At 39.5% G+C, this 27,700-nt stretch overlaps 1 protein-coding gene and 1 pseudogene across 1 annotated transcript; one reads left to right on the top strand and one right to left on the bottom strand.

Annotated features, from left to right (window-relative positions):
• The window catches only part of LOC121718896, a 172,851-nt pseudogene that overhangs the window by 93,989 nt on the left and 51,162 nt on the right, over positions 1–27,700 (top strand).
• LOC121718855 (zinc finger protein 345-like) lies at positions 304–27,095 on the bottom strand. Its single transcript, XM_042104203.1, has 9 exons — positions 27,002–27,095; positions 23,560–23,781; positions 21,326–21,485; positions 19,094–19,228; positions 10,409–10,645; positions 4,454–4,723; positions 4,117–4,329; positions 1,542–1,817; positions 304–1,466 (listed from the first exon to the last, which is right to left on the bottom strand). Exons 2-9 carry the CDS (start codon positions 23,770–23,772, stop codon positions 856–858), a joined length of 2,115 nt encoding a protein of 704 aa, XP_041960137.1. The 5' UTR covers positions 23,773–23,781; positions 27,002–27,095; the 3' UTR covers positions 304–855.

Below are 27,700 nucleotides of genomic sequence, written 5' to 3'. Positions count from 1 at the left end.
AAGTCATGGCCTGAAGCAAAAATACAATTATGAACAATTATGCAACTTCACAATGGGCATTATCATTTGCACCAGAATTTAAGACATCTGTTATAATTAATCCTGCAGTTAGTTCATTGGTTTTTTAATAATCCTTTTTTTAAATGTTTGTCTGAACAAATTATTTATGAATAATAAAAACATGAATATGGATTCATTCAAACAGCCATTATGAGATACCTTGTGATTGAGATTCAGCCTTTTATTTGAGATCATACAACATGTCCACATTCAGTTATTATCAAAGCAACTCTCATCTTACATTTTTTGTTTTACCAGTACGACTGATTTCTTTAGGTATTCCTCTTGTAATTATCTTCAGATTTGGCCTCAGATTCATTCAGCTCATCATTAAACAGCAAGAATATAACAGTATCTCTTCATTGGGGTGTAGTGTGGGATACAATTTTAGGCTAAATGTGATCACTGTTCAACTCTATTGCACTTCTCATGTGGAAGTAGATTAAACAGTTGATTCAAAGACTTCCCAAACCAGAAACACCAGTAATTTTCAACCAAACGTTCCAAAAGTTAGATCTGCTGCATGAGAGAGAGAGAGAGGAAACCCGTGTCCTGCTTTTATGTTTGATAAATAGGTCCATCTCATCTCAAAGTTTCAATGCACGTTTTGAATAATGGTTTCATATTTGGTAGTCACCTTTGCAGATTGCATTCGGGGCTACACTCAAAACCTTCGAGGCAGAAGCCCCGGCAAAATCGGCTGGCGACGCCCCTGCTCATGCGTGGAGCTTCTGGTGTCGCATTAGAGAATACTTGTGACTAAAGGACATTCCAGTCAGAGCACTAATGAGGCCTTTATCCTGTATGTGTACGCTGGTGGCTGTTGACCAATGACCTCGTCTTGAAACTCTTCCCACATGTAGCACACTGATACGGCTTTTCTTCTATGTGGATCATCTGGTGTTGCTTTAGACCAGATCTTCGACCAAAGGCCTTCCCACAGTGAGGGCACGGATATGGCTTGTCTCCCATATGTGTGCGATCATGGACGTTGACCTCTGTCTTAGTCCTGAAACTCTTCCCGCATGTAGTACACTGATATGGCTTTTCTCCTGTGTGGATCCTCTGGTGTACCTGGAGATGAGACATTTGACTAAAGGCCTTTCCACAGTCAGAGCACTGATACGGCTTTTCTCCTGTGTGGATCATCTGGTGTACCTGGAGATGAGACATTTGACTAAAGGCCTTTCCACAGTTAGTGCACTGGAACGGCTTTTCTCCTGTGTGGACCATCCGATGTTTTGTTAGATTAGACTTTTGACTAAAGGCCTTTCCACAATCAGAGCACTGATACGGCTTTTCTCCTGTGTGGATCCTCAGGTGTGACTTGAGAAGATTCATCTTGCAGAAGGCTTTTCCACACTCTGTACAATGATGGGCCTTTTCCGCAGTATGTCTCATCCCATCTGTGTTTATTTGGTGAATATTTATCAGATTATTATTATTTTTACGTCAATGCAAACAATATGTTACCAACTTACCTGTAGGGTAGGAGTCTTTACGAATAACTAATCTGAAATCAGCGTCTTCCTCCTTGTTTATTTCCATCAGTGGAGACTGTTGTTCTTTGCAGTCATACATTGGTGATGTGTTTGTTTCAGTCTTACAGTCATAATCCAGTCCAGGGTCTTCTTTTACTTTCTTAACTGCAAACATGTGCTCTTGAAGGAAATCATCAAACTCTTCTTCTTTTATCTCCTTCACTGGCATGGGCAGCGGTGTCGATTCAGTAAATCCTGACATTTCAGACTCCAGTTCTGTGTCGTGAAATAAATCCAGTCAAACATTATATTTGAATAACAATTGTAAATTACAATTGAAGAAATAAAAAGCAAAGCGCATACAAAGAAATACAATATAGTTGTGATGTCCACTGACTATATGCTGTTGGTTGAATAAAGATATAGTGCACATGCCAGTGCCTACCGTGAACATTTGAGATCAGACTTCACTAGCTGTTGTTTATATAATGCCTCTGACCCATTAGGTTGATTTAACCAATCACTGACAGGAGCCATTATGATGCAAATGGGCGTGACCATAGAAGCAGTTGGAGATACCCCACAAAGGAGTGGTAAGTCTTTAGGAGTATTGAGGATTCCTAGCTGATGTCACAGACGTGAGGATAGTGTTAGCCATTTTGGGAGTCAACTAAGCATATTGTAACTTAACTCCAAGGTTAGAGGTCTCAATTAACTTTATCCTAAACCTTCAAGTCTTTATTTTTTCAACCGATTTTATTTTATTATGCGGTATAGCCAACATGGTGCGTATAGGTGTCTCATTCGGAGTAGGCCTAGTGTAAAATCTAATTTAGCATTAGACAAGGTGCAGCAATTTCGTCACTAGGCTACCACAATTTTGTCAACTGCAGTCTCAGTAAAGTGACAGAAAGCCTGTCAAACAACGTGCAAAGTCATCCAAAAACATTAAAAACAAAGGTTTTAAATGTTTACCTATTATTTCAGACAGTGCAGCAGTATTGATATCTCCTTGCAATTTCTGAGTGAGGGGGAACATGTCAAGGTTGGCACTTTTGGTTGGTTAGGAGATGGCATTTAAGCTTGCTTGGGACCATGACACTGTTTGTTAGCTTTTCCCCGCACACCAAGCATAACGGTGTTGGTGCAGACAGATCCCCGCTGAAAGAGAATCTAAACGAAAGATAACTCTCACTGTTTTTTCTTTCTTTTTAGCACTACTAGGCTCTTTATTATCTGGGTTAGAATGTTGACCAGGGCCTAGAGTCTCAGAGTCTGTACTTTTCAGGAACTTATCCATCGCTAGTTGTAGCCTCGCATGCATCTTTTCACCTCCATTTATCGCAAGAATCGCTTGAGCTAATTCTGTTTTAAAATGTAATTTATATTAACAAAGTCATTCATTGTTGCGCCACCTATTGACATGGAAGGGTATTTAATTACTTAGCAAGCTACTACAACTCAGCCACAAGGGCGCACCAATGAAATATTATTATTTGCAGCAACAAAATATATTTTTATCAATTGCATGGAATTGAACAATTTCCCACCGTGGTTGAAAAACACTGGTTAAGAGCACCCTAATGCCGAATAGTAATCATGTGAGTTCAGAATATTGCTATTTTACACTGTCAACGTCATACTGGGCTTGTTGATTAAGCCTACAATGTATTCAAAATATTATTCAGTTTATGCCACCCACAATGTTGCAACTGATTTCAAGATCCAGGTTTAAATGGATGAGGCTTTACCCCTCAGTGACACAAGTAATCAAGCTGCAAGATAGAGGCATGATAGATCGATCTATCTGCATGATATATGCTGGACTGCAGCCTATTGTGGGGATATTGGCCATTTGCAACCTACATCTTTTTCATGACAGTGAGAAAACATACACTTCACATAGCCTACATTATTCTCCAAAGCCATTTCAAACATAACGTTAAAGGGACACCAGGCAAGCCTGATGCTTTTTCTCTATGAAATGAATAGCAGTCAAGTCGAGTTTATTTATACAGCAGAACATTTCATAAACAAAGGTCAATGTGCTTTACATAGACAAAATCAAACATTAATATTTAACCAAACGGGCACATATCATGCCATTATTTCAATTCAAGGTCATATATAGATATTATATATAAAGATATTATTCACATGTGTGTTCACTGATACGGCTTTTCTCTTGTGTGCATGTGCTGATGGATGTTAACCTCAAACCTAGTCTTGAAACACTTCCCACAAATAGTACACTAATACGGCTTTTCTCCTGTGTGGATCCTCTGGTGTCGTACTAGAGCATAACTTTGACCAAAGGCCGTTCCACGGTCAGTGCACTGATACGGCTTTTCTCCTGTGTGGATCCTAAGGTGTGATTTGAGATGAGCTTTTTGTCTAAAGGCCTTTCCACAGTCAAAGCACTGATGTGGCTTTTCTCCTGTATGTGTGCGCTGATGAGTGACAAGGTCTGAACTAGTACTGAAACTCTTCCCACATGTAGTACACTGATATGGCTTTTCTCCTGTGTGGATCTTCTGGTGTTTCAATAGATTAAATCTTTGATTAAAGGCCTTACCACAGTCTGAGCACATGTATGGCTTTTCTCCTGTATGTGTGCGCTGATGGACAGTGAATTTTGAGTTGTTCCTGAAACTCTTCCCACATGTGGTGCACCGATACGGCTGTTCTCCTGTGTGAATCCTCTGCTGGGACTTGAGATTAATTTTACAGTAGGCTTTTCCATAATCCGTATAATGATTTGCCTTTTTATCAGTATGTCTCATCTCATCTGTGTTGATGATGTGCAAAAGAAGTATGAGAAAACATTGAAACAATAATAATTAATAGTTGGGTACACATGTTTTGTTTTACTTCAGGATTTCCACAATACAAACTAGTTATTAGTTACTTACTTGCCGGAAAGGGCTCTTTCTGGCCATCTTCTCTTAAATCAGATACTTCCTCCTGTTTAATTTCCATCATTGGAGACTTTTCTCCTTTGCAGTTGAAATTTGGTGATGTGGGTGTTTCAGTCTTGCAGTCATGATCCAGTCCAGGGTTTTCTTTTTCTTTCTGAACTGCAAACAGGTACTCTTGAAGGAAATCATCAAACTCTTCTTCTTTTATCTCCTTCACTGGCATGGGCACCAGTGTTGGTTCAGTAAATCCTGAAATGTTCAGTTCTGTGAAAAACCCAGTCAAATAGTGTATCAATTGAAGGGTGTTTGTAGTATTCTATTTCTTTAAACATGAGAGTTCCGAAATCTGACTCCACTCTGGTGTCTATATAATGCGTTTTCTCTCTGACCCATTGAAATCATCTAACCAATCAGTGACAGGAACCTCTAACGCAAATTAGAATGACAGGGCATCAAATCGGCAGACACCTGTCCACAAAGGAGAGCAGGTGGGGGTGGGGAGGAGGTGTGAAATTAAACATGGGGGAGTAGGAGGGGATTGTGGGTAATGAACAAAGAAAGCTCCAATATTTACTTTTGTAAGTGTGTATGTTTTAGATCATCACGGTGCCGACCTGTAAACATATGAGTGGGCAGACACCTGTAAACATATGTGTGGGCAGACGTGGGGTGGGAGCAGACGAACAAAGAAAGCTACCATACATACTTTTGTAAGCATGTTTACAGCACCCCAATGCCGAATAGTAAAATAGAACCACCCAACAATAAATAAACAGATAAAGAATAAATAAACAGATAAAGAATACAGGTTATTTTATACACTCTCTTTATTCTGGTTAGGTATCTATGAATCAACTCATTTAAAATATTACGGGGCAGCCGTGGCCTACTGGTTAGCACTTCAGACTTGTAACCGGAAGGTTGCTGGTTCGAACCCCGACCAGTAGGCCACGGCTGAAGTGCCCTTGAGCAAGACACCTAACCCCTTACTGTTCCCCGAGCGCCCCTGTTGATGCAGGCTGCTCACTGCACCGGAATTAGTGTGTGCTTCACCTCACTGTGTGCTGAGTGTAAAAAGAGTATATATGAAGAGTTCAGATGCAAAACCCTCTAAATCCGTCTGACCACATTTCTTTTAAATGAGCATTTAAAATCCGGTTCCTATAGGTTTTTGCATAGAAATCGATATTTCAGACCAGGAAGAGAGTGTTATTTGGTGTGTTTTGAAGTTAAATTATTTGATTAACGTATACTATGTGAGGAGAGCATTCACTCACCATCTTTATCTCATTTTTGACGTAGGTGGCATTTAGAGGCTTTTGCATCTGAACCCTTCATATACTTATACTTATATTTAGGCCTACATGCATACATTTAGGCCTACAGCATACATGCCACATCCGGCCCGTGGGCTTTCCCTGACCGGCCCGCGTAAGCTCCGTGAAAGAACAATAGTCAAGAGCCTAGCATAGAGATAATGCACGCAAATCAATATCGTTCTTTTTATTTTGAAAGCGACTGCTATTTGTACGCCCATACATTTGTGCGTGGATGCATACGACGTAAACACCCTCACTGATGTGCTGGTGAATAGAATTTATGCTTCTGCGTCGACACAATGCAGTTGCCTTTACGTCGGCGTAAACCTTTCAAAGTTTTGTGTCTCTTATGTCTGCGTCGCTCACCACCGCAAAGGTTGTTAGAACGAACCCCGTTAGATAACCCCGTAATTGTAACCAAAATATGTCTGAGTTTATTTGCCAAGCTTATGTTAGCGAACTACTATGATGCTACTACCCACAAGTTGCTTGAAGCAGCCGGCTCAACACACAGAACGAGTTGACCAATCACAGTTATGTGCATAAAGTTAAAGCAAAAACATAGCCTACATTTTTATTTTATATTGTCTGCTCCACATTTTCGTAGTCTAATTCTGCATAGAGTTAATTTAATGATGGTAATGATTTAATGATGAAATATTGCTGAGTGTTGATGAAATGGTGGCACAGGCCTATCGGTTGTACTGACTCCTTCACATTTTCAACCGTAAAAAAAAGAAGGAAAAAAAGAGTAGCATTGAAGTCCTATATTGAAGTCCACCCTTCTCTTGTATAAGATTCTAGATTCAAATCTGACCAATCAATGAGAAGAGCCTTTCAGATGGAAACTATAAAGTAGAATGACAGGGAATATACAGTAGTTAGCATGGCCATATATGTACTTGCAGACATTCCACAAAGGGGGTGAATTTAGGTAGCACTTCTGTAGGTCCAACCCGATGACAATGTATGACCGGCAGGCGACCAAATGAACCATTGTTTCAGACACTCTAGTTTAGACCTTGTAGATAACCTACTGTGCAAATAGCGCTGTTACAGGGGGACTACACTATCATAATTGTCATTTAGCAAGTGACTATAGAACTTAGTCACTACCACCATTTCCTTTCAAAACAGAATTATGAATGAACGCAAAAGTACACGTACCAGTGAGATACCACATCTATAAACAACTTGAGGCTTCAAGGAAAAAAACGAAAATTATTAACATCACAAATGGTATTTTCATATACCAGAATTTAACACGCCCCTTCCAAATAATCTTGAATTTCGTTTATTTGTTTTTCTAACAATCCTTTAATATTTACTTTCATGAGAACAGCATATTCACATTCAGTAATTATCAAAGCAACTCTTACATCTTAATTGTAAATTTATTCAGTAGGCCTATATCTGATTTTTATACAATTGGGTTCTGTGGAACTATTTATTTCTGATTGGACAAGAGATGAGTTGGAATATCCCTGGACATTTCCAGTCTGACTTTGCACAGCCAATAATAAAATCACTCTGCGATACAATGTGAAGATTCTATAACGCTTTGACACAATGTTCTCATATCCCAGCTCTCCACTATTTTAAGCAAAGGGTTACTCCTTAGCAAACCATAACACACCACATCTGTGGATTAAGCCACACAGTAAACTCAATGTAAGTAAGATAAACAAGGATGCTAATTGTTCTCAGCATTGCCAGCATTGTGTATAACATTATTGTCACTTGGAGGAGACTTGTAGATAACTAACGTTAGTAGGGCTGCAGCTATCGATTCTTTTTGTAATCGATTAATCTAGCACTTTATCGATCGATTAATCGGATACATTTTTTTTTTTGCATTTTTAAACAACCAAAACAAATAATGCATAACGAAAATGACATGGCTGTAAAATGATAAAGCAATTGGCACAGAGGTATTTATTCTAACTCCAACATTTGGCTCCAAAACTAAGCAGATTTATTGCAATTTACCTATTTAGTGTTTATAAGTGCCAGTGCCAACAATTAAATAATGTTCAAAATGCGCTCTGTAAAATTGCAGCCTCTTGTGCATAACTTAGCTGGGCGAACAAAGCTGTCCATACTATGTTGTGAAGTGCTGGGAGGGAGAAGAGGGAAAGCAATGTAATGTATTAATATGCACAACAAGTTTCATGCTGTAATCTAGACCTGACATCAAAGTAAATATCTGTTTTATGTAGATTTCTACGCCTGCAACATTTGCCATTAGGCTACTAACAAATAATTTTACGATTAGGCTACTAAAAAATAGCCTACCCTTAGGCTACTAACAAATAATTTTACCATTAGGCTACTAAAAAATAATTTCTGGGGTGAGCCTATTTGCTATGGTAACCTAGCAACCTGTGTGTGTGTGTGTGTGTGTGTGTGTGCACGCGTGCGGTGCGTGAGGGAAGATGAGGGTGCATGCATGTGTGTATAAGAAGGGGTTCTTAAGCTTACTACTTAAAAACATCAAAGCTAAACATTACCGGTATATCACGACATCGCTACAAATACAGTATGTGATTAAAATCAGCCAACATCATTGTAGGCTATAGGCTACGCAGATAGGCTAGATAGCCTACTTTACTGACGCTTGGTGAAACAGCATGGAGTGGATGTTTTCGGTTCAGATGCTTGTGTTCTTTTCCTTTTTGAGTATGTAAAGATCCCAAAACTTTACTTGAAAACTTTAGACATTCTCTGCCATTTATGGACATCTTGACTCCGCCATCGCGCCAGCTAAATTCAGAATGTATCACGATTCACGCGCTAGTGGTGTGCTTCCTGAACAACGGTCCGTGTGGTACAATCAAATCCCTGCGTGTATAATGCGCGTCATAGGAATTTAACGAGGCTTCGAGGCAGGGTTTTTGCCTCGAGTCATTTTTGTAATCGAGTTATTCGAGTAACTCGATGAATCGTTTTTAGCCCTAAACGTTAGCATAGTTAGCTAACCGCTGCTAATGTGCTAGCATCGTCACGTCAGAAAAGCATATGGGGCTGTGCACAGTAGTGTACCATTTATTCACCATAAATTAATAAAGTTGAGTGGTTCTGCAATGTAGGCCATGTTTCCTTTATTTTTCAGGACCAGGTCCCTTACATGACATGGCCCAGCGTCCTTGTAACATTCATGCAGCAAAGCTAGATATGAATGTGATTTCAGCCGACTTTCAACATTTCTTTCAACGAAGACACGAAAAACCACAAAGACCCGTAATGAGGAATCTGGAATGTTGGTTACCTAGCAACCAAGACACTGCCTATTGAAAAGGGAACTATTTTTGGATGCGTAAGAACAATGATGAAATTAATATTTTTAAACAATAATGGGGTGTTTTCAGATTATTTAGTTTGTTAGTTTAGATGTTGTTGCCTGCGCCACTCGGCCTCCGGCCTCGTGGTTACGGCCGAACAACACCCGTGGGAATATCCATGACCAATCCCACTCTCACTCGTGCTATATTACTTAATTATGAAGTGTTTCTCTTGTAGTTATCTTCTGCCTTAGATCCATTCAGCTCATCATTAAACAACAATAATTATACAACATCATTATACAACAATAAGCCATTTTTTCAATCTTTTCTAGCAAACATCAGAGAAAACATATTTAAGATCAAATGACTATCATCTCTTCATTGCTTATGTGCTGGATGCAATTTTAGGGTAACTGTGATCACTGTTCAACTCTATTACACTTCTCATGTGAAAACAGATTAAACAGTTTTCCCAAACCAAAAACACCAATATGCATTTTCACACTTTTGTGTGCACATGCATGCTTTGGTAAACCTTAACTTTCATTTTTAATTTAACCTTAATTTAACTTTCATTTAATTAAAATACCATTTCAGTCACATCAGTTTTGCTCATATTCTAGTCTAGTATGTACCTTCTGATGGGCTGTAAGAGCTGAGTAATGTCTGAAACTCCACCCACATATAGTGCACTGATATGGCTTTTCTTTTGTATGTGTGCGCTGATGGGAGGATAACTCTGCCTTAGTCTTAAAACTCCTCCCACATGTAGTACACTGATATGGCTTTACTCCTGTGTGAATCCTTTGGTGTCCTTGGAGATGAGACATCTGATTAAAGGCCTTTCCACAGTCAGAGCACTGATACGGCTTTTCTCCTGTGTGGATCCTCTGGTGTGACTTGAGGTTAGATGTTTGACTAAAGGCCTTTCCACAGTCAGAGCACTGATACGGCTTTTCTCCTGTATGTGTGCGCTGATGGGTGACAAGGTCTGAATTAGTCTTGAAACTCTTCCCACATGTAGTACACTGATATGGCTTTAATCCTGTATGTGTGCGCTGATGGGTGTTGACCTCTCCCCTAGTCCTGAAACTCTTCCCACATGTAGTACACTGATATGGCTTTTCTCCTGTGTGGATCTTCTGGTGGGACTTGAGATGACTCTTCCAACAGAAGGTTTTTCCACACTCGGTACAATGATGTGCCTTCATCGCAGTATGTCTCATCTCATCTACGTTGATGATTTGCAAGATAAGTATGGGAAAACATTTAAATCAATGAAACAATTATAATTATTTGTTTTGTACAAATGTTTCCTCAATACAAACAAGTAATTAGCGACTTACTTGTGGGAAAAGAGTCTTTCTGGAAATCTTCTTTTAAATCAGATTCTTCCTCCTGTTTAATTTCCATCATTGGAGACTGTTCTTCTTTGCAGTTGAAGGTTGGTGATGTGTGTGTTTCAGTCTTGCAGTCATGATCCAGTTCGGGGTCTTCTTTTACTTTCTGATCTGCAAACAGGTCATCTTGAAGGAAATCGTCAACCTCTTCTTCTTTTACCTTCTTCACTGGCATATGCAGCACTGTTGGTTCAGTAAATCATGACATGTCAGACTCCAGTTCTGTGTTGTGTTTGACTATTTCATGGAAATTTATGTTAATTTGGAATTTGATACCAGCAACATGTTTCAAAAAAAGTTGGGAGGGAAGCATGTTTTACCACTGCTTCACCTCTTCATTTAACAAAAAATCTGTAAATGTTTAGGAACATTTTTCATAAAAATAAATACATAAAAAAGATAAAAACGCTTCTTTTTTATTCCATGTTTCTCCCACATTGTCTTGTAACCTTTTGGCATGTGACTGTCATTTTCAGTCAGAACAAACATATTGGTCAAGAGAAAATCAACATTAAATCAGTATTGGTCAGGGGTATGAATAATTTTGTTCTTAACTGTATGTATCGCGATAGACACATAATCAATATCAATAAAAATGCGTTTGATAAAACGTTATTTTATGTTTCATTTTTTTTCTTCATTGGAAGAAACCAAAGGTTGCGAAGCAAGTTTGGTTGCACCTAATGACCTGCAGTCTGATTGAAGACAAAATGGTGTGCATCACCACAGACAGCAATGCAAATGTAGTGAAGGCGACTTCACTGAACAACTGGACACGGCTGCAGTGTTTGGGCCATCGTTTACACTCTGCTATTGGTGAGTAGCATTGTCATTTTAATGCTTGTCATCCATGTTGGCTCCTATGTTTTTTTTTAATAGCCAATAAATTAATTATTATTATTATCTATGAAAGCACCTTTACACACTGACATGACTCAACCTGATCTATTATCAGTTATTTACGCTGGCATTGTTTTTCTGCAGGTGCTGCAGGAAAACATAGAAGAGTGGAAAGGGCTGTAGGTTTGGTCTCGCCTTTTCTTGCTCATGGAGGAAAAAGAGTGCGCTCTCTAAAGTACAGCAACGTCTCCATCTTCCATCATGGGCTCAAAAAAAGATGGTGGCAAGGGTCCTAGAGCAACAAAAGGCCATCACTGAAAACTGCAGTTGGCAAGTCCGACAGATTGAGGGGACTTAGCCAAAATTTTGAATGTTTACAACTCTCATGCCCCTCCCACACTACCATCGAGCATCCTCTCATCGAGTTTATGCTCGTCAGTGCACACCAGAATGCACCAAACTATGATTGACAGTCAGATCTCACACTAGAGATGGGCATAATTAATCGACGATTGATAGTTGATCATTAAGAATTTTGACGTTAATTTGTTGTCGATAACTAATGCAGGTTGCGTTACATAGTGTGTCTTGAAGGAATAAAATGAATTTCACTGTGTGGCAGCAATTAAACAGTATACCACCCGGGGACAATATTTGACCCTATAGGCTACTCAGTTACCTACGAGTTTCCGTATTGATTTATGAAGAGTTCACGGTGAAGTGTGGTGTGGGACCATTTTATCGTTTAAAAAACGATAACGTTAGTTCACTGCAAACACAGCGATGTAGGCTAATAATTGCCTACCAGTATCAGTGCAGGAGCAATAGAAAACATTGTTTCGATTTAACTCAATGAAATAAGAGCTCTTCTTAATATTTTATATAATACCTTGTCGTCATTGAAAAGTCGTTGTCCTACACCATGGGTCTCCAACACGTTGCTCTCAAGCTCAGTCACTTGCCGTCCCCTTCTGAGCTTGCCAGAGGCTGAAGCAGTAGGCCTAGGCTACTAGTACTACATTTAAACACAATTGTTGCCGCGACTGGAGGCATTCCAGCCTACAAATTTAATAAAGTAAATCATGCAGTTCAAACTCAATTTAGGCTACTTGGCTACTCAATAAGGTTTCCATTACAGCACAGCGCACATTTTGTAAATAAGTAAATAAAAGACCCCGGTCATAATTTGAGGATTTATGGTAGTTATTTTTTTTATGAGGCTTTGTTGAATAGCCTATTGTTAGGCTAGCCTCTCTCTCACCCTCTTTCTCGACGCCGTACATTTTGACAAAACCTGTCAGATCTAAGCAATATGTTTTTGGTTAAGTTATTGTTTAACACGGGGTCCCCAACCTTTTATGTACCATGGACCGGTTTGATTCCCATTTTTTTTCACGGACCGGTGGGGGGGGGGGGTTCGGGGGGTTCCATGTTCCGTGTTGTGCATGCATTACTTGAAAAGAACTAGCTCCAGTTATGTATGAATAGTGAAGGTAACGAACTCTTAAAAATGTGAAAAACGTGAACAACGTGAACTTGAAGAAGTGAAAATTGAACAATATGAACTATGAAAATTGAACAACTTGAAGCTACATCTATCATGTGTGAACATGCTTAACAAAATATGGTAACAAAACATGGGAACTAAACGTGCATTACAAATATAATCAGTGGGAGCCCTGTGCTTGTTTCCCTGCAACAAGAAGGTTCCATCTGGGGGTGATGGAAGACAGTGACACCCTCAGTGTTTTTGAAATGTCCAGTCTTAGTTGCAGTCATTGCCGAAAACCTGGCCTCGCATAGATACGTGGTGGGAAATGGTAGCAACGTTTTAAGCGCTTTTACGGCCATCTCGGGATATTCTGCTTCTTAGATTTAGCAATCCGACTAGCCACTATGAGGCTTTTAGCGCAGCCACGTTCACAGATGTGATTGCTTTACGCATTAGTTTTTTGTCCTTCTTGCTCGCGTTTCTTACGATCAAAGAACTCAAGGGGTTTGTCTTTAAGTGTAGGATGCTTGGACTCTAGATGTTGGGGACAGCTGGTTTAACATGATTCTTTTTTATAATTTATTATTTTGGAACAAACGAGGGTCTCTGTTTAATCTGAACACCTGCTCGCATTCCGCTGCTTTAGAGCACCACAGCGCTTCATCTTCAAGTCTAGCCTAACCGCATGTCCAGTTTAACTGCCACAAGTTATTCTTCTTGTGATAAAGATCTCATTGAGAAAAAACATGCTGTATTTTTGTATTCATTGCATTTTTAAATTTATAAAAAGTTAAATAAATAATGAATTTGAATATAGGCCTACAAATATTAATGATTATTTCTCCCGACGATCGACTAAGAAAATGTAATCGAATGCCCACCCCTATCTCACACAGCCCTGCTCTGATTGGACCAGAAGAACCGGGAGCTGTGGATTTTTGCAAAACAAATAACAGGCTCTAGGTGAAGGTAGAAGTGCGGGTTTATGTTGTTCCATGTTGTTATGTTGTTCTATCGGAGCATAGTGTCTGTTTCAGTGAATATGATCAAAAACCCAACTGCAACTTGAAGTGGCAGGATATTGACGTCTGAGTCGATGCATGCAGCCTTAACTCCTCTCCTGGAGTTCACAGACTCCCTTTCTGGGGAGTCATATGTGACGGTCAGTGTTGGGTGTAACGCGTTACAAAAGTAATGTAATTACTGTAATATATTGCTGTTTGCGCTAACGTGGTAATGTAAGGCATTACAAAAAAAAAATTGGGTAATATTTTACTCGGTACAAACTTCAGTAACACGCGTTACAATGCAGTTAACCCGAAATTAAGTGGTGTTTTGTTTTGATACATATTCGCAAACACCACACGAGAACAACAGAGGAGAAAAAATCCGAGCAAAATAGTAGAACGTTATCTCCTGATACTGGTTGAATATGACTGCTGCAGCAGACTCGCAGGCGGACTCTATTTGTGGAATGGACATAAGCCTACGCTCATTATTTTCAGCTTGTCAGAGACAAGGCTAAGACAAGGGAGGGGAAGGGGATACACAGCTCTACAGTAATTTGAAAGTGATTGTACTACCAGTTTTGGCCACAATCTTACATACGGTTCCTTTAAGCTTTGATTTACAATATAGTAGGCTATCTATTGATTTTAATGAGTAGGCATAGGCCTTAACGTTACAGTATTTCTATCACAATTTACCAGACTTTGACCTTTTGTCGGTTTTTAACAAAATTCTGACTATGATTGTTCCTTGTATTGCATCATGAGCACGGCGCCTATTGCATTCTACTGTTGTTAGCCTTAAGCCTAGCTCAGTCATTATGCTAAACCACATCTCCCTCCATTGGAAGAGCAAGCTGCATTGAGCGTAATAAACTGCATTTAGAATGGCAAATCCATATTTCTAGATATTTTGGTGAAAGTAACTTCAAAGTAATGCAATAGTAGTGTAATGTCTTACAATTCAGAGACAGTAATATTATAATGTAACAAATTACTTTGAAATGACAGTAATAAGTAATACATAATACATTATGATTTTGAAGTAACTTGCCCAACACTGGTGACGGTCTCGTACGTGAAGCCTGTGCTCCACCTTTTCCGCTCCAATTTGCTGAAAGTTAATGAGGGGGACACTCAGCTCACAAAAAAGCCGAAGTCGGAAATAATGGCCCATCTTGACGAGAAATATGCTGACACAGATGATCTCCTTGACACCTTTGTGGACCCTAGGTCTAAAGCCCAATACGTTAGACCAGAAAAGGTAGGGGCCATTAAAATGAGAGCAGTGTCTGAGATCATGGATGAAGACCAAGGCCAGTCACAGCCAGAGCCTTCTGAGGGAGCAGCAGACCAAAGTGCAGAAGGAGGAGCTGCCAGTGGACTACCTCTGCCACTGGGCATGAATAAAGAAGCAACGCAAGTCATTGGGGAGCTCCTTCAAAAAACAGTGTCAAGAAGAGGATGCTTTGCCTCTCACTGAAAAACGTGGAGAGTGAGCTGGAAAGGTACCAGATGTGCCCTGATGCAGACAGTGAGTCTGAACCTCTGGACCGGTGGAGGCTATGTGAATCCCACATTGTCTCAGCTGGCAAAGAAGTGCTTGTGCATCCCTCAGAAAGAATGATCAGCACTGGGGGGTAACACTGTCACATGCACCAGGGCAGCGTCAAAACCAGAGGTCAACCAGCTGGTGTTCCTAAAATAAAAATCTGGAGTGAAAATATACTTAAATAGTTCAAGTATGTTAAGAAAAAGAACAACTTGAAGAGTTACTTTTTCATATTTCTATGCTGGTTTTATATTTCAATCAATGTAACTGTACTGTCATCAGGTTTTTTATGTTACAGATGTAAAGGCTACCTCAGTGTTTTATTTTAATTTATGTTTACAAAACACTGCACATATTTACTAAAAACACTAAAAACTGAATAGTTCATGTATGGTTAGAGTAAGAAAATGTTGAAGAGTTAATAATAAAGTTTTTCATATTTCTAGGCTGGTTTTATAGTTCTATCAATGTTACTGTACTGGCTAACATGTTTGTTTTTTTATGTTGCAGATGCCAAGTCTGAACAACAGTTCGACCTCAGTTTTACTTGAATGTCTATGTTTACGAAACACTGCATATATTTGAAAACATTTTATTTACCAGAAAGTGAATCAGCTCAGGTTATTCAATGTTTATATTTAACACTGCACTATTACACTTTATTAAGCATTTCTTACGTTGTGTTGACATTTCTGCCTTTATACAGGAATTAAAGTGAAAAAAAAAATCGTTCGACTGAACTTTTTTCAGGCCATAGGCTAAGTCATACGTTGTTCATATCTATCTATAGAAATAGCACCCCTTTTGCGGTCGCGACCTATTGATTTTTAATGTACAAAAAGATGCAAACAGCAAAGTAAAGGGAGTTCACCTTATTCATACGGCGGCCATTGTTTAAACCAAAACGAGGCTACAGGGTACACTTACTATATAATTAATGCCACCTACAGGTGAATGCATAGAACATAACAATCCTATGGTTTGTGTACCCTGTAGCCTCGTTTTAGCCGCCAATGGCCGCCATGTGAATAAGGCGAATTGAGAGTGTTTTTGATTGAGATTGAGTTTTCCTGATGAACAAAACAATATTTCAGTACCATCCCTGACCATTGCTGACAAGCCATTGCCGTTCTTTTCTACTGCAGCAATATTGTAGAAGGGCTTTAACTTACACTCTTATTTAATTACTTCAGGCCAAAAGTGTTTAAAGGGGAGAAGTTTTTTTCCTTTTCTTGTTAATATGCAATTCAACACCAAGTGAAATCTATAAAATCAAGTTTGCAAGACTTCCCATTTCCTCATCAAAGTAACGAATCAGAACATTCGAGATATTGTTCATATTTCTATTTGTTGCCTCATCAACAATAATAGGTTACATCGGGTGGCATAGCAGGCTATCTGTTCAAGTCATAGCGACACCCAAAATGAATGACCTCCCCTGACAAGAGTTTGCAATAAATTGTCTACATTGATGCACGGAAAGAACACAGCCTACGCCTCTTCTCTGAATTCGCACATAGAGCTCACAATGTATCATATCCAAAAAGGTTAAATGAATTGGCAGCCTCATCAGCTGTCTCGATTGTGTCACTATAATCCAGACCGTTAGTCCTCCAGACGTGTTCTTTTTTTTAAGCAAACGCCCCAGGCCAATGAGACAAGCGTGTAGCTACAACATAAACAAAGCGAAACTCATGGCTGACGTATCTTCTTGAGCGGTCACTGATTGAGACACTATTAGGTCTTTAAACATTTACCATCACATACATTAATTCATCGGACCTAATATTTGTAGTTGCCTTAAAAAAAGGAGAAGAAAAGGTGATAGCCCCCCCCCCTCCTATTTTTTTCTCATCAGATCTGCATTGATCTCAAATATGGCCTTTCTAAAAAATCAAATTGACGGAAATCCGTCCTATGACGGAGAACTTTAATCCTGCTTTATAACTGAGGGGATTGTAATCCGAGGGAGGTTAAGTTTCAAATAAATTTTTTTAAATTAATATATATTTTTCTCCTGGTCCTTATTTTAAATAGGTCATAAAAATATCAATAATTATTGATATTGACCGCTATGAAACACTTCTATCGTGATACAGTTTTCAGCCCTAGTTCAACCTGGGCTTGATATTTTACTGGAGCATAGTAAACTGAATTGTTTGGCTATTTGATAGATGGGATGTTGCTAGGGTGTAGCTGTAATGTTAGCCTAGCCTACTACATAGGCTATTTCAGAACGTATAGGCTTCAGGTTTGTCTTTTAGCTTGTAATCGCCTGAAACACAAACTTTATGTAGCCTACATATCCTGAATAATGAGAGGATAAGCGAGGATTTAATGACTAACTTTAGAGCCCGTTTACACAAAACCAACAGGTGTATTTTTTTGTTTCCGCTTTCACACCTTGATTCCGGCAAGAAAAAAACTTGCGTCTACACACAGAGGTGAAAGCGGCTAAAGGTGCTGAAGTGCCTATGCCAGACCAGTCGATGGTGCCGTGACTGCCGTGCAGAGGCTTCACATTTAATTTGCGTATAAGACAAAAACATTGTTGAAACAGTTTGTTAAAGCCACATGTGTCGCATGAAATAAGGAGACTACAGACAACTTGGTTTTCAATTCAACTGTTAAACTATTCAAGTCCATTTCCAAGGTATGTGACTGCTATGTGGAATTTGAAATGCTTATGTTCTGCATTAGGTCTGGTATAGAGCATGTTACACTGGAGAAAACATTAACATACGTTAGTCATAGTTAAACATTAGCTTACTACAACTAAACTAAGTTAAGCTAACGGTGTGCTTCTAACTTCTAGCTACAAAAGACTGATTGTGCACATAAATCATGACGGGAAAGAAAAAACATTGTAATATGACAAACAAATGGTTTTGTTTGTTCTGACAAGCAGCTTATCAGGTCGATTGCAGTTGCTGGGTTGAGGGGTGGGGCTATGTCGTCATAAAATTGCCGGCTTTGCCATTTACACGGCAAAAGTTAGCCGGCGGTTTAAAAAAATCCCACTTCGGAAGCCAGTTACAAAAACTATCGGCTACAGCCTTTTAAAATGCCGACGTTGTGTAGACACAAGGCCTAACCAATAAAATTAATTCAATGGTTTAAAAAAAAAAAAAAAACGGCATCATGTAAATGGGCCCTAAGTTAGTCATGAGTTTCAGAAAACAATTTCAAGCCGACATCGGCTGTTGTGTTTTTACAGTGTGTAAGTAAATGTTACTGATCAGTTAAGATTTTGCAGTGGCACTCAAAATTCAGCGCCGGCGCTGCACCACTGCTGAAAACATTGTAGAGGAAACACCGGTTTCTCTGAAATTATTTCTTATACAACCCTAACCAACGTGATTTATTATACAATCCTAAGCTACATGATTTATTTTACAACCCTAAACTACGTGATTTATTATACAACCCTAAGCTACATGATTTATTATTTAAAAAAAAATAGAGAATGACAGGACGTGAGTGGGAGAGAGTCGGGGGGGGTTCCAGAAAGGACCACGGGGCGAGAATCGAACCCGGGTCGCCGGCGTACAATGGAGGTGCCCCAGCCAGTTGCGCCACGGCTGGGGCCAGCTATGTGATTTATTATACAACCCTAAGCTACGTGATTTCTTACACAACCATAACCTACATGAACGTATTGTAAAACATGCATTATGAGTAGAGCAAGGCAAACCATGTGTCAAACACTCCCAGTCTGTTAGTTGGCTTGTTTGTGATACCTGCTGGCTCCACTTTAACAACTTTCAACTCCTCTACGGTGGCCCGCTCCTCCTTCTCCACGGCGGCCGCCAAATTCTCCACAGGGTACAGGGTGATGACGGTGTCACCCACCTCTGTAAGGGTTTTGGACCAACCTGTAGAAGTTTGATTAGAACAAAGTTATCTGAATCTGCTAGATATATTCAACCAAAATATGATTAGTATTGACTGACTGAATGAATTTGTCTTCAAAGTTCTCCTTTGCTCGTTTTTAGTTGCAAGTACAGCATACATAAATATATACACTGCTAGCCTCAGACATATTCATTTTACTGCAATAATGTGGTTCACAGATCATAAGGTGCCTTTTTTGGAAAGTTTTTTTAAAAAATGGAAAAAAGCCAAACAAACTACCATGGAACGTCTCTAGGCCAGTCAGAAACAAATAAATAGTTCCATAGAACCAAATAGAGTACCGAAGTGTGACGTTCCGTTACCATGACGGCAGTGTCACTGGATCTAAACAAACTTTCGAAGTGGCTTCATAGCGTTGAATGTAGATATGTGGGATCGTTTCTACCTTATAAATTGTTTTAAATGTAGGCTATAGCCATTTAAACTTGTTTTACCTGCTAGGCAGCAGCTTAGCCACATACCACGGATTTCCTGGCAGGTGTAATAGAAAGAAACAAAATTCCAGTGAATATTTCATGTCTTATCAGACTGGTGGCTGTTTAAAGTGACGTTTTTGCCTCAAAATAAAGCCAATACATGTCTGTGAATTTAAAGATTTTAACTGCATGCTGTAAAATTACATGCAGGTCTCTTACGGAGGAAACCCATGCTAAAATAAAACTCTGTAGTCACAAATTTGATCATGTTGGTATGAATATATGTTGTAGTATGTGATTCCTACTGTGTACATTTTTTTACAAAGTTTCCAAGACGCTAGTATACAGTAAGTACAGTATTTAAACAGATTAAGAAAGCCACCGCTATGGTGAATACTATGGTTAGATTGATTTGTTTAGATCCAGTGAAATTGCTGCCTTGACAACGCTACGTCATGGCTTTGGCACTCTATTGTTGTACAATAATGTTCAGAAGATTCCAGTGGTAGAAAGACTGCTTCTAGAATGGACAGCAGTCTTTCTACCACTTCTACACCATCTACTTTAAGGACTTTAAGTAAGGGATAACGGCCGCCAAGGTGTCCTGTTATACGGAATTAATAGACGAGGGCGAGGGGCAAAAAACTCCCCGACGCGCAGCGGAGGGGGAGTCCATTAATTCCGTATAACTGGACACACCTTGAAGGCCGTTGTCCCGCTTATCACCCGGTTGCCACTGTAAAGCAAAGGAAACACGCGGTTCTGTTTAAAAAGAAGCTCACTAGTTCTTGTTGTACAACTTTCGTTGGCCCTATAACAGCGATAGCATGGACAGTTAGCTTGTTTACAGTTGATTCCATTGTTGCGAAGCCTGCAACCGTCGTCCTTCTATGGTTGTTACCATTCATAAGCATTGATATGGAACGGTGTCCTGTTATTCAGAATTAATAGCTACCCCACCAGCCAATCAGAAAAGAGTATTTCTTCTCTCCGGGTGATACTAAAAAATAGCAGAGTTACGGAAGCATGCATGTGTACATGTGTATGCACACAATATTGTTGCCCATTTACCTAGACTACAGCCTAGATTCAATACAGAAAATAAATCACAAAATCAGGGAATGATCAGACAAGACGCGATTTTTGCAACGAAGTGCGCCTTTTTTATGTTGTTTCGTACTGGAATTTTGCACGCTGCTTATGCGCCCAGAGCCTGTGGCGCCTCACATTTTTTTTCTGAGGGTCTTGAATTGAAAAAAGTTCAACTCCGGGCAGCCCACGTTTTTGTGAAAACATAGTGCACCTCACGTCCTGTCTGATTGCACCCTGCCACAACTTGCCTAACTTCCCATGACATCAAGCTTGCTCTGGTCTGGTGCTCACACAATGGTGAGCATTATGACATCACAGTGCTGAAGATGCAGTAGTCAGGAAACACTCTACCAGTCAGGAAAAACTTTTTTCCATGTCTGGTAAATAATCAAATCCAATTTTCCATACTGCATAGGAACCCAGTCTTTTGAAATGGCAAACAAACCTTATTCGGTTTGGAATGCATTAATAAACAAATAGCTTATGTTTAAAAGTACCATGTCTATACTATATAGTGATGGAAAAAAAATATTATTCCATACATCTCACCTGAACAAACAAATTCAAATAGCCCAGCTATTTGCCCAAGGTGTTTAGTGGCCATGGCGTCCAGCTGGCACCTTGGGGTGAGGACTTCATATGCCCTCGGCCCTTGGTCCTTGCCTAAGAGCAGGAGAGGCTTGTAGCCAAGGGCATGTAGTTTCTCTAGCTGCAAATAGAATAGAATATAGACTTTAATTGTCATTGTGCAGCAGTACCACACAACGAAATTTGCTTGTGCTGCCTCTAAAACAATGCTCACATTCATATACACTCACTTACATATTAAGTGTAAGTATATACTCTTTTGATCCCGTGAGCAAAATTTGGTCTCTGCATTTATCCCAATCCGTGAATTAGTGAAACACATTCAGCACACAGTGAACACACAGTGAGGTGAAGCACACACTAATCCCGGCGCAGTGAGCTGGCTGCAACAACAGTGGCGCTCGGGGAGCAGTGAGGGGTTAGGTGCCTTGCTCAAGGGAACTTCAGCCGTGCCTACTGGTCGGGGTTCGAACCGGCAACCCTCCGGTTACAAGTCCGAAGCGCTAACCAGTAGGCCACGGCTGCCCCATATAACTTAAAATAAGAAAATATAAAAACATAATAAATGTATCCAATATTGCACTGAGTCCCATTGCATATAATCCCTATCTAGAAAGTGAAGAGACTTGTAGTCGAGGGCATGTAGCTTCTCTAGCTGCAAAGACAACATCATAGATTTGCTAATTAAAGGTTCTATCAGCGATTTCAGGCCCAAAAAAGACCCAAACATAAATAATCACATTTATCTCATCTTTCCTAATGATCCGCTAGCTGCCTGCCCCATAAGCAGGCCGTCAAAAAAACGCGTCTCTGTAGGCAGCCTCCGACAGATCCCTGATCTGTAGCCCGACAGGGCGAACTGGACCCTGACGCACCAGTTAGTCCATGAGCCAGGGCCCCAAATTTGGGCCATTGGTATCATCTGGGGGGACTAAGTCTCATAGTGATTTTTGGCAAGGTATACACCCCTAGTACTAGAAAAATCACGATAGCAGTTCAGGGGTGGTAGCGGAATCACTTTTTTCAGCTCATGAAGTTACTAATCCCCTAAGATAAATTCCATTTTTAAAATCTGGTGTATATCTTGTTTATGCTCATGGTAGGGATATTGTCAATATTCTATAATATGGTGCTTGGTATCATTGGAAAGGGGAGACACAGACGTCACATGACTTCTTTAAACCAGAAATTCCCCTAGGGATCAATACAGTATCTACCTATCTATCTATCTATCTATCTATCTATCTATCTATCTATCTATCTATCTAAATAACACACATTTTCTCACAATTTCCGCCTAAACTGTATGCTTTCTTTTATCCCTGTGGCTTGAAAGAACACCAGGGACACAAAACTCAACAACTTCAATACTCAAGGCACTCAAAGATGAAACATGCCTTCTCCCAAAATGTTTTAGTTATCAATCTCTAAAGTAATGAGTCAAAATCACAAACAACTTCAGGTGGCGCTCTCTTCCACCATCTAGCCTGGCCCAGCTAGATGGTGTTCTCCCCCCGGTGCTTGTGGTTCAGTCCAACCAGCAAAAAAGGAAAATTAGAAAATTGATGCATCATTTCAATTCAAACAAAAAAAACGTAACTGTGCTCAATTGAAAATCAAAATAAGCAACAATTACCCATTTGCTGTACCGTCCTAAAGGATAACAGATTTTTAAGCCTATTTTTATATTTTTTCAAAGCGTTACACGGACCATTTGTTAGCGTTTCGTTGTGGCTTTTGCTGAGAAACACACGTGACACACGCTGAACTTGAATCAAACGTTCTTTAGAACAGTGTTTCTCAAACTTTTTCAGACCAAGGACCACTTAACCAGCTTGCTAATTGCCTTTGCACCTTACTTATTGTGTCAGAGGATTCATATGATTTAAGTTGGCATATCTTACATAGGCAGTGTTGCAGAATTGTTTGGATTTACATACAAGTTGGTTCAATATTGCAAACAACTCACCAGTGGTCCCCGGACCACACTTTGAGAAACACTGCTTTAGAACACAGCTGATCAACCGTCTGCCTTCACTTTTGAATGAATATCTGTTGTCATTGACAGCGGTCATTATTCAGAGGTCCTTAGGCGAAAATAATGACTGGTAGAACTTTGGGAAATCCCATTCAAGTCAATGGAGCGTTCTACTTGCATTGTGAATAGCCGTATAATAACATGAGATAATACATACCAAGACAACAGCCTCATCTTTTACTGAAGCCATGTTGTGGGTTTGCCTTTTCTGGCTCACCCACTGGCGCCTTTTTTTGTCAAAATTTTGCAGCCGCTTTTTCAGATGCGGCTTTTTGGGCTGTTCTGCCCCACAGTTCTTGCAAACTTTCTGTGCACAGAACAGAGAGCACCGGCACTGGGGGCAGGTTTTCTTTACTGAGCCTCCTGGCATTTTTTATAACTGTAAAAGAAAAAAACAAAGTCAAATTCTTATTGTTTTGCAGACCACAACAAAATAGTACATACATGGCAGACCACCATGATACTAATCATACACAAGTCACAACCAGTGTTGTAGTCAAGTCACTATGCCTCGAGTCCGAGTCCAGGTTCGAGTCTCCAGTATTCAAGTCCGAGTCAAGTCCTCTACTCATCAAGTCCACTACCAAGTCATTAAAAAATATTCCAAGTCAAGTCCGAGTCGAGTCCACTACTCATCCGACTCAAGTCCGAGTTAAGTCACTATTAAATCCAATTATTGAACGATAAAACACTTTTGTTGAGTTTGGGGATCAAATAAGGCATTGTTCCATAGTGGCAGATTGGTCATTCCATGTCAAATCACCCAGTGGCTGACAGGTCACCCTCTCCAAAAAAATTCTAGGGAAAAAAAACACAGGTGTTTGTAGACCAAACCTATGCATAAATCTTAAATAGTATATCTGTATCACTAATGGTTCCAAAACTAAAGCCCTTTGAAGCTTCAAGTCAACATGCAAACTGCTGCCAACAGAAACAGACTCACACGCATCACTCATACCGCAGCCAAAGCAATAGGCCTCCCCACCCCTAATCTATCAGATCTCAACAGTAAATTCACCAAGAACAGAGCACAGACCATCGCTCATGACCCCATCCACCCCCTCAATCCCTTCTTCATTCTGCTTCCATCAAGACGCAGATACAGGGCTATGGGGTGGAAGTGAGTACGCTTTGGGAAAAGCTTTGTGCCCTCTGCAATAGCAGCACTGAACAACACACAGCGGTGATGGATCACTGTGCCGCCCTCATTCCTCTGTAATGCCAACTGGTGATGGTTTTCCTGTTTGTATCTGTGTAATGTGATGTATATGTGCTGTATATGTGCTGTTGTGATATATGTGCTGTATATGTGCTGTTAACATCTATGTGGGTGGGGTATGTGGTAACAGGGTGGTGGGTGAAGAACCGTAACTGTGTGTACCTACAGTATGTATTTCATGTCTGTGAGGCTTGTATGGTATGTGAAAACAAATTTCCTATGTAAGGACAAATAAACAAACTAACTAACTAACTAAGTCATTTTAAGTATTGTGGTGAACAATCCTTTTTGTTCAACTTCCAACATTATTGGCTCTTTTGGTATTTCACACACATTAGTGAAACTATGTGAATAGAAGTACATTTTCCTGTTGAATTAAGATATCCAATCAAATCAGGTGTATCTTGTGTAATTCCCCCTCTGCAAAGCTCTGAAAATGGCTATAAATTCATTATGTGAAAAGACATCATCACCTTTGAGGGCTTCCCATTCAAAAAGTATGCGACAAATTAATCAGATTTTTTCCCCACTCATATATGGATTACAAAGTCATGTCCATGCATTAACTTTTGTTGTTATCATTATCATATGTCAGAGCATTTTTTCTTTTTAATTGGGCTTGATTTTCAAAAAGTCCGTCTTCATCTTCTCATTTCACCACGTGGACAGTTAACATGATTAAAAAAAAAATTACCACATATCATTCTGTATGTGAGGATCATTCTGGGGCCTCATTACAGAAAAATATCCTAACTGCTTGTCCTATCTTAACTTAAGTTTCAAAGATAGGAAAAATCCTATCTTCCTATTACAGAAGCAGTTCCTAAACTCATGGCTGTGTCCTATCTTATCTTAACTTAAGAAATCCTAACCATAACTGTCAGTTAGATTTTTAAATCGGCAATCGTCCTGTCATGCCTGTTTCTATGATTAGAATGTATACAAGACTGCCTGTATCTATGAGAATGTATCTATTAGAATGTCAGGTTGCAAAGATGGTGTTCTAAAGACAGTTGTTTGCTCAAGATGGACAAACCATATCAGAGAGAAATAGGTCTAGGTTAGGCCTATGTAGGAAGAAAGAGAGTGTGTCGATATTGATTCATTGGATGAACAGGATAAAAAAATGGAAAAACAAAAAACATATTTATAATAATACATACCAGTAATAGTCTAATATTCTGTTATAATTATTAATATTTAATTGTTATAAATATTATAAATGTTTTAAAACACATAGCTTATAGGCTACATTTTTAAGTTTTCACTTAATTAACTTATTTAGTGAAATATGCTTTATGGTGTCCCTAACAGCCATGTCCATCATCTTGTCATAGGCTAGGCAACCACTCTCACAAGACTGTTGCAGTCAGTTTTGGCAGTTATTTTGCATTTAGGACAGGGTATGTGCCATCCTAAGTTAGGATTCCTAAGTTAGGAAATTCTTGAGTTAGGATGGTTCTGTAATGGCCAAATTCCTATCTTAAGTTAAGATAGGCCTTTTTCCTAAATGCAGTTAGGAAACATGCTTCTGTAATACCAAAAATCCTAAATGCCATCCTAAACTGAGATAAGATAGGATTTCAGAGTTAGGAAGTTTCTGTAATGAGGCCCCTGTCCAACATTTGGGCTTGTTGCTGAGTTTATATTGAGATAAGATTTTTGACAAATCCACTGATTTTGTACTGGATCCGCAGTACCACTTTCCACGACACGTGGTGCTGAAATGTGTGTAAAATACCAAAAGAGTCAATAATGTTGGAAATGAGGATATTGTTCACCACGAAGCTTAAAAAGACTTGAAGCGTCAAAGAGCTGTGGTTTAGCAATGATTAGTTATACAGATATACTATTTAAGATTTAGCCTATGCATAGGTTTGGTCTATAAACACCTGGGAATTTTTACAGATTTTTTCGGAGAGGGTGACCTGCCAAATTTGGCTGAAATCGGGTGATCTCACAGGGAAATCTTCTGGACTGGAGTTTTACTGCAGCAAACTGTAAATACATTTAGTGCTTTCAGCACGAGTGGAATACTACATAAGAAGTTAAACGCCACTGCGCTACGTTTCCATACACACTGTATTCGAATTAAGGAGGACCATATTCTGGTTAAGGCAACATTCCAAAAGAACAAAATAAAAGTATACTGTTAGTCTATCAATCCCTGAGTGCCTTTCCCCTAACTATACAAACTATTGCTCTAGTCTAGTTCTTAAATTCACGATTACTTAAATTTTGTCGATTTCTTAAAAGCGTCTGTGACCTCGAAAATATTCTTCGCGGTGACCGGCCTTTTCACCAGACTGATGCAATCAATTGCTGATGTCGTTGGGCAAAGGAGAAGCTGAGATGTTACGTTATTATAAGCAGAACATACCTAGATTTGTACACGTAGATCGTTCTTTCTGATCAGTCACATACGTTGTTTAAGGCGCAACAGCAAAACAAACTTTCTCTTGGATCTTCAAATGTTCTTCTTTTACGATGGTTGGTCCATAACACAAGTTTAGATCGAACCACTGCCATCTGCTGGACTGGAGTTCCCTGCAGGAAAATAGAACCGGTCCTTTTGTTTCCCTATCATCTCTAATACGTTCCACTGTACTACCGTAAATTAGTAGGTTATTTTGCGATATTATTTCTTTCACTCACGTAAATGCATCATATAACTACATTATTAAATGCGTTCAGCATGAGTGGAATATTACAAGTTGAATGCCATGTCACTGGCTACGTTTCATGCACACCATATTCCGATTAAGGTAATATTCAGAATAACATGTGTTTGTAACAAGAATGGAATATTCACATGGGCTACAGCGTGGGAAATAAGTATTGAACACGTCAAAATTGCAGAAAGTATACTTCCAATTAGGCTATTTGCATGACTATGTCACCATACTTATTGATATTAACCATTTTTGATTTATAGTAACATATCTCTTTCTTCCCCCTTACCTGGCCCGTGCAGCCTAGCGACCCTGCTATGACAACTCCTGATCCCCCTGGACATTTCATTTCCTACACTGGACTGTTTGAACTTTCTGACTAAATAGGATTCATGCATTATCATACT

Source organism: Alosa sapidissima, chromosome 9 (genome assembly GCF_018492685.1).
Source record: "Alosa sapidissima isolate fAloSap1 chromosome 9, fAloSap1.pri, whole genome shotgun sequence".
NCBI lineage: Eukaryota > Metazoa > Chordata > Actinopteri > Clupeiformes > Clupeidae > Alosa > Alosa sapidissima.
Note: the sequence above shows the minus strand (reverse complement) of the source record. Positions and strands in the feature narration are given on the sequence as shown.

Bases quoted from the DNA above. Each gene is read 5' to 3' on its own strand.
- LOC121718855 (XM_042104203.1), bottom strand. From the start codon at position 23,772: ATGCCAGGAGGCTCAGTAAAGAAAACCTGCCCCCAGTGCCGGTGCTCT. The intron at 21,486-23,559 runs GTATGTATTATC...TTCTATTTGCAG, and splicing joins AAGATGAGGCTGTTGTCTTG to CTAGAGAAACTACATGCCCT. The intron at 19,229-21,325 runs GTGAGATGTATG...AAACTTCTACAG, and splicing joins ATTTGAATTTGTTTGTTCAG to GTTGGTCCAAAACCCTTACA.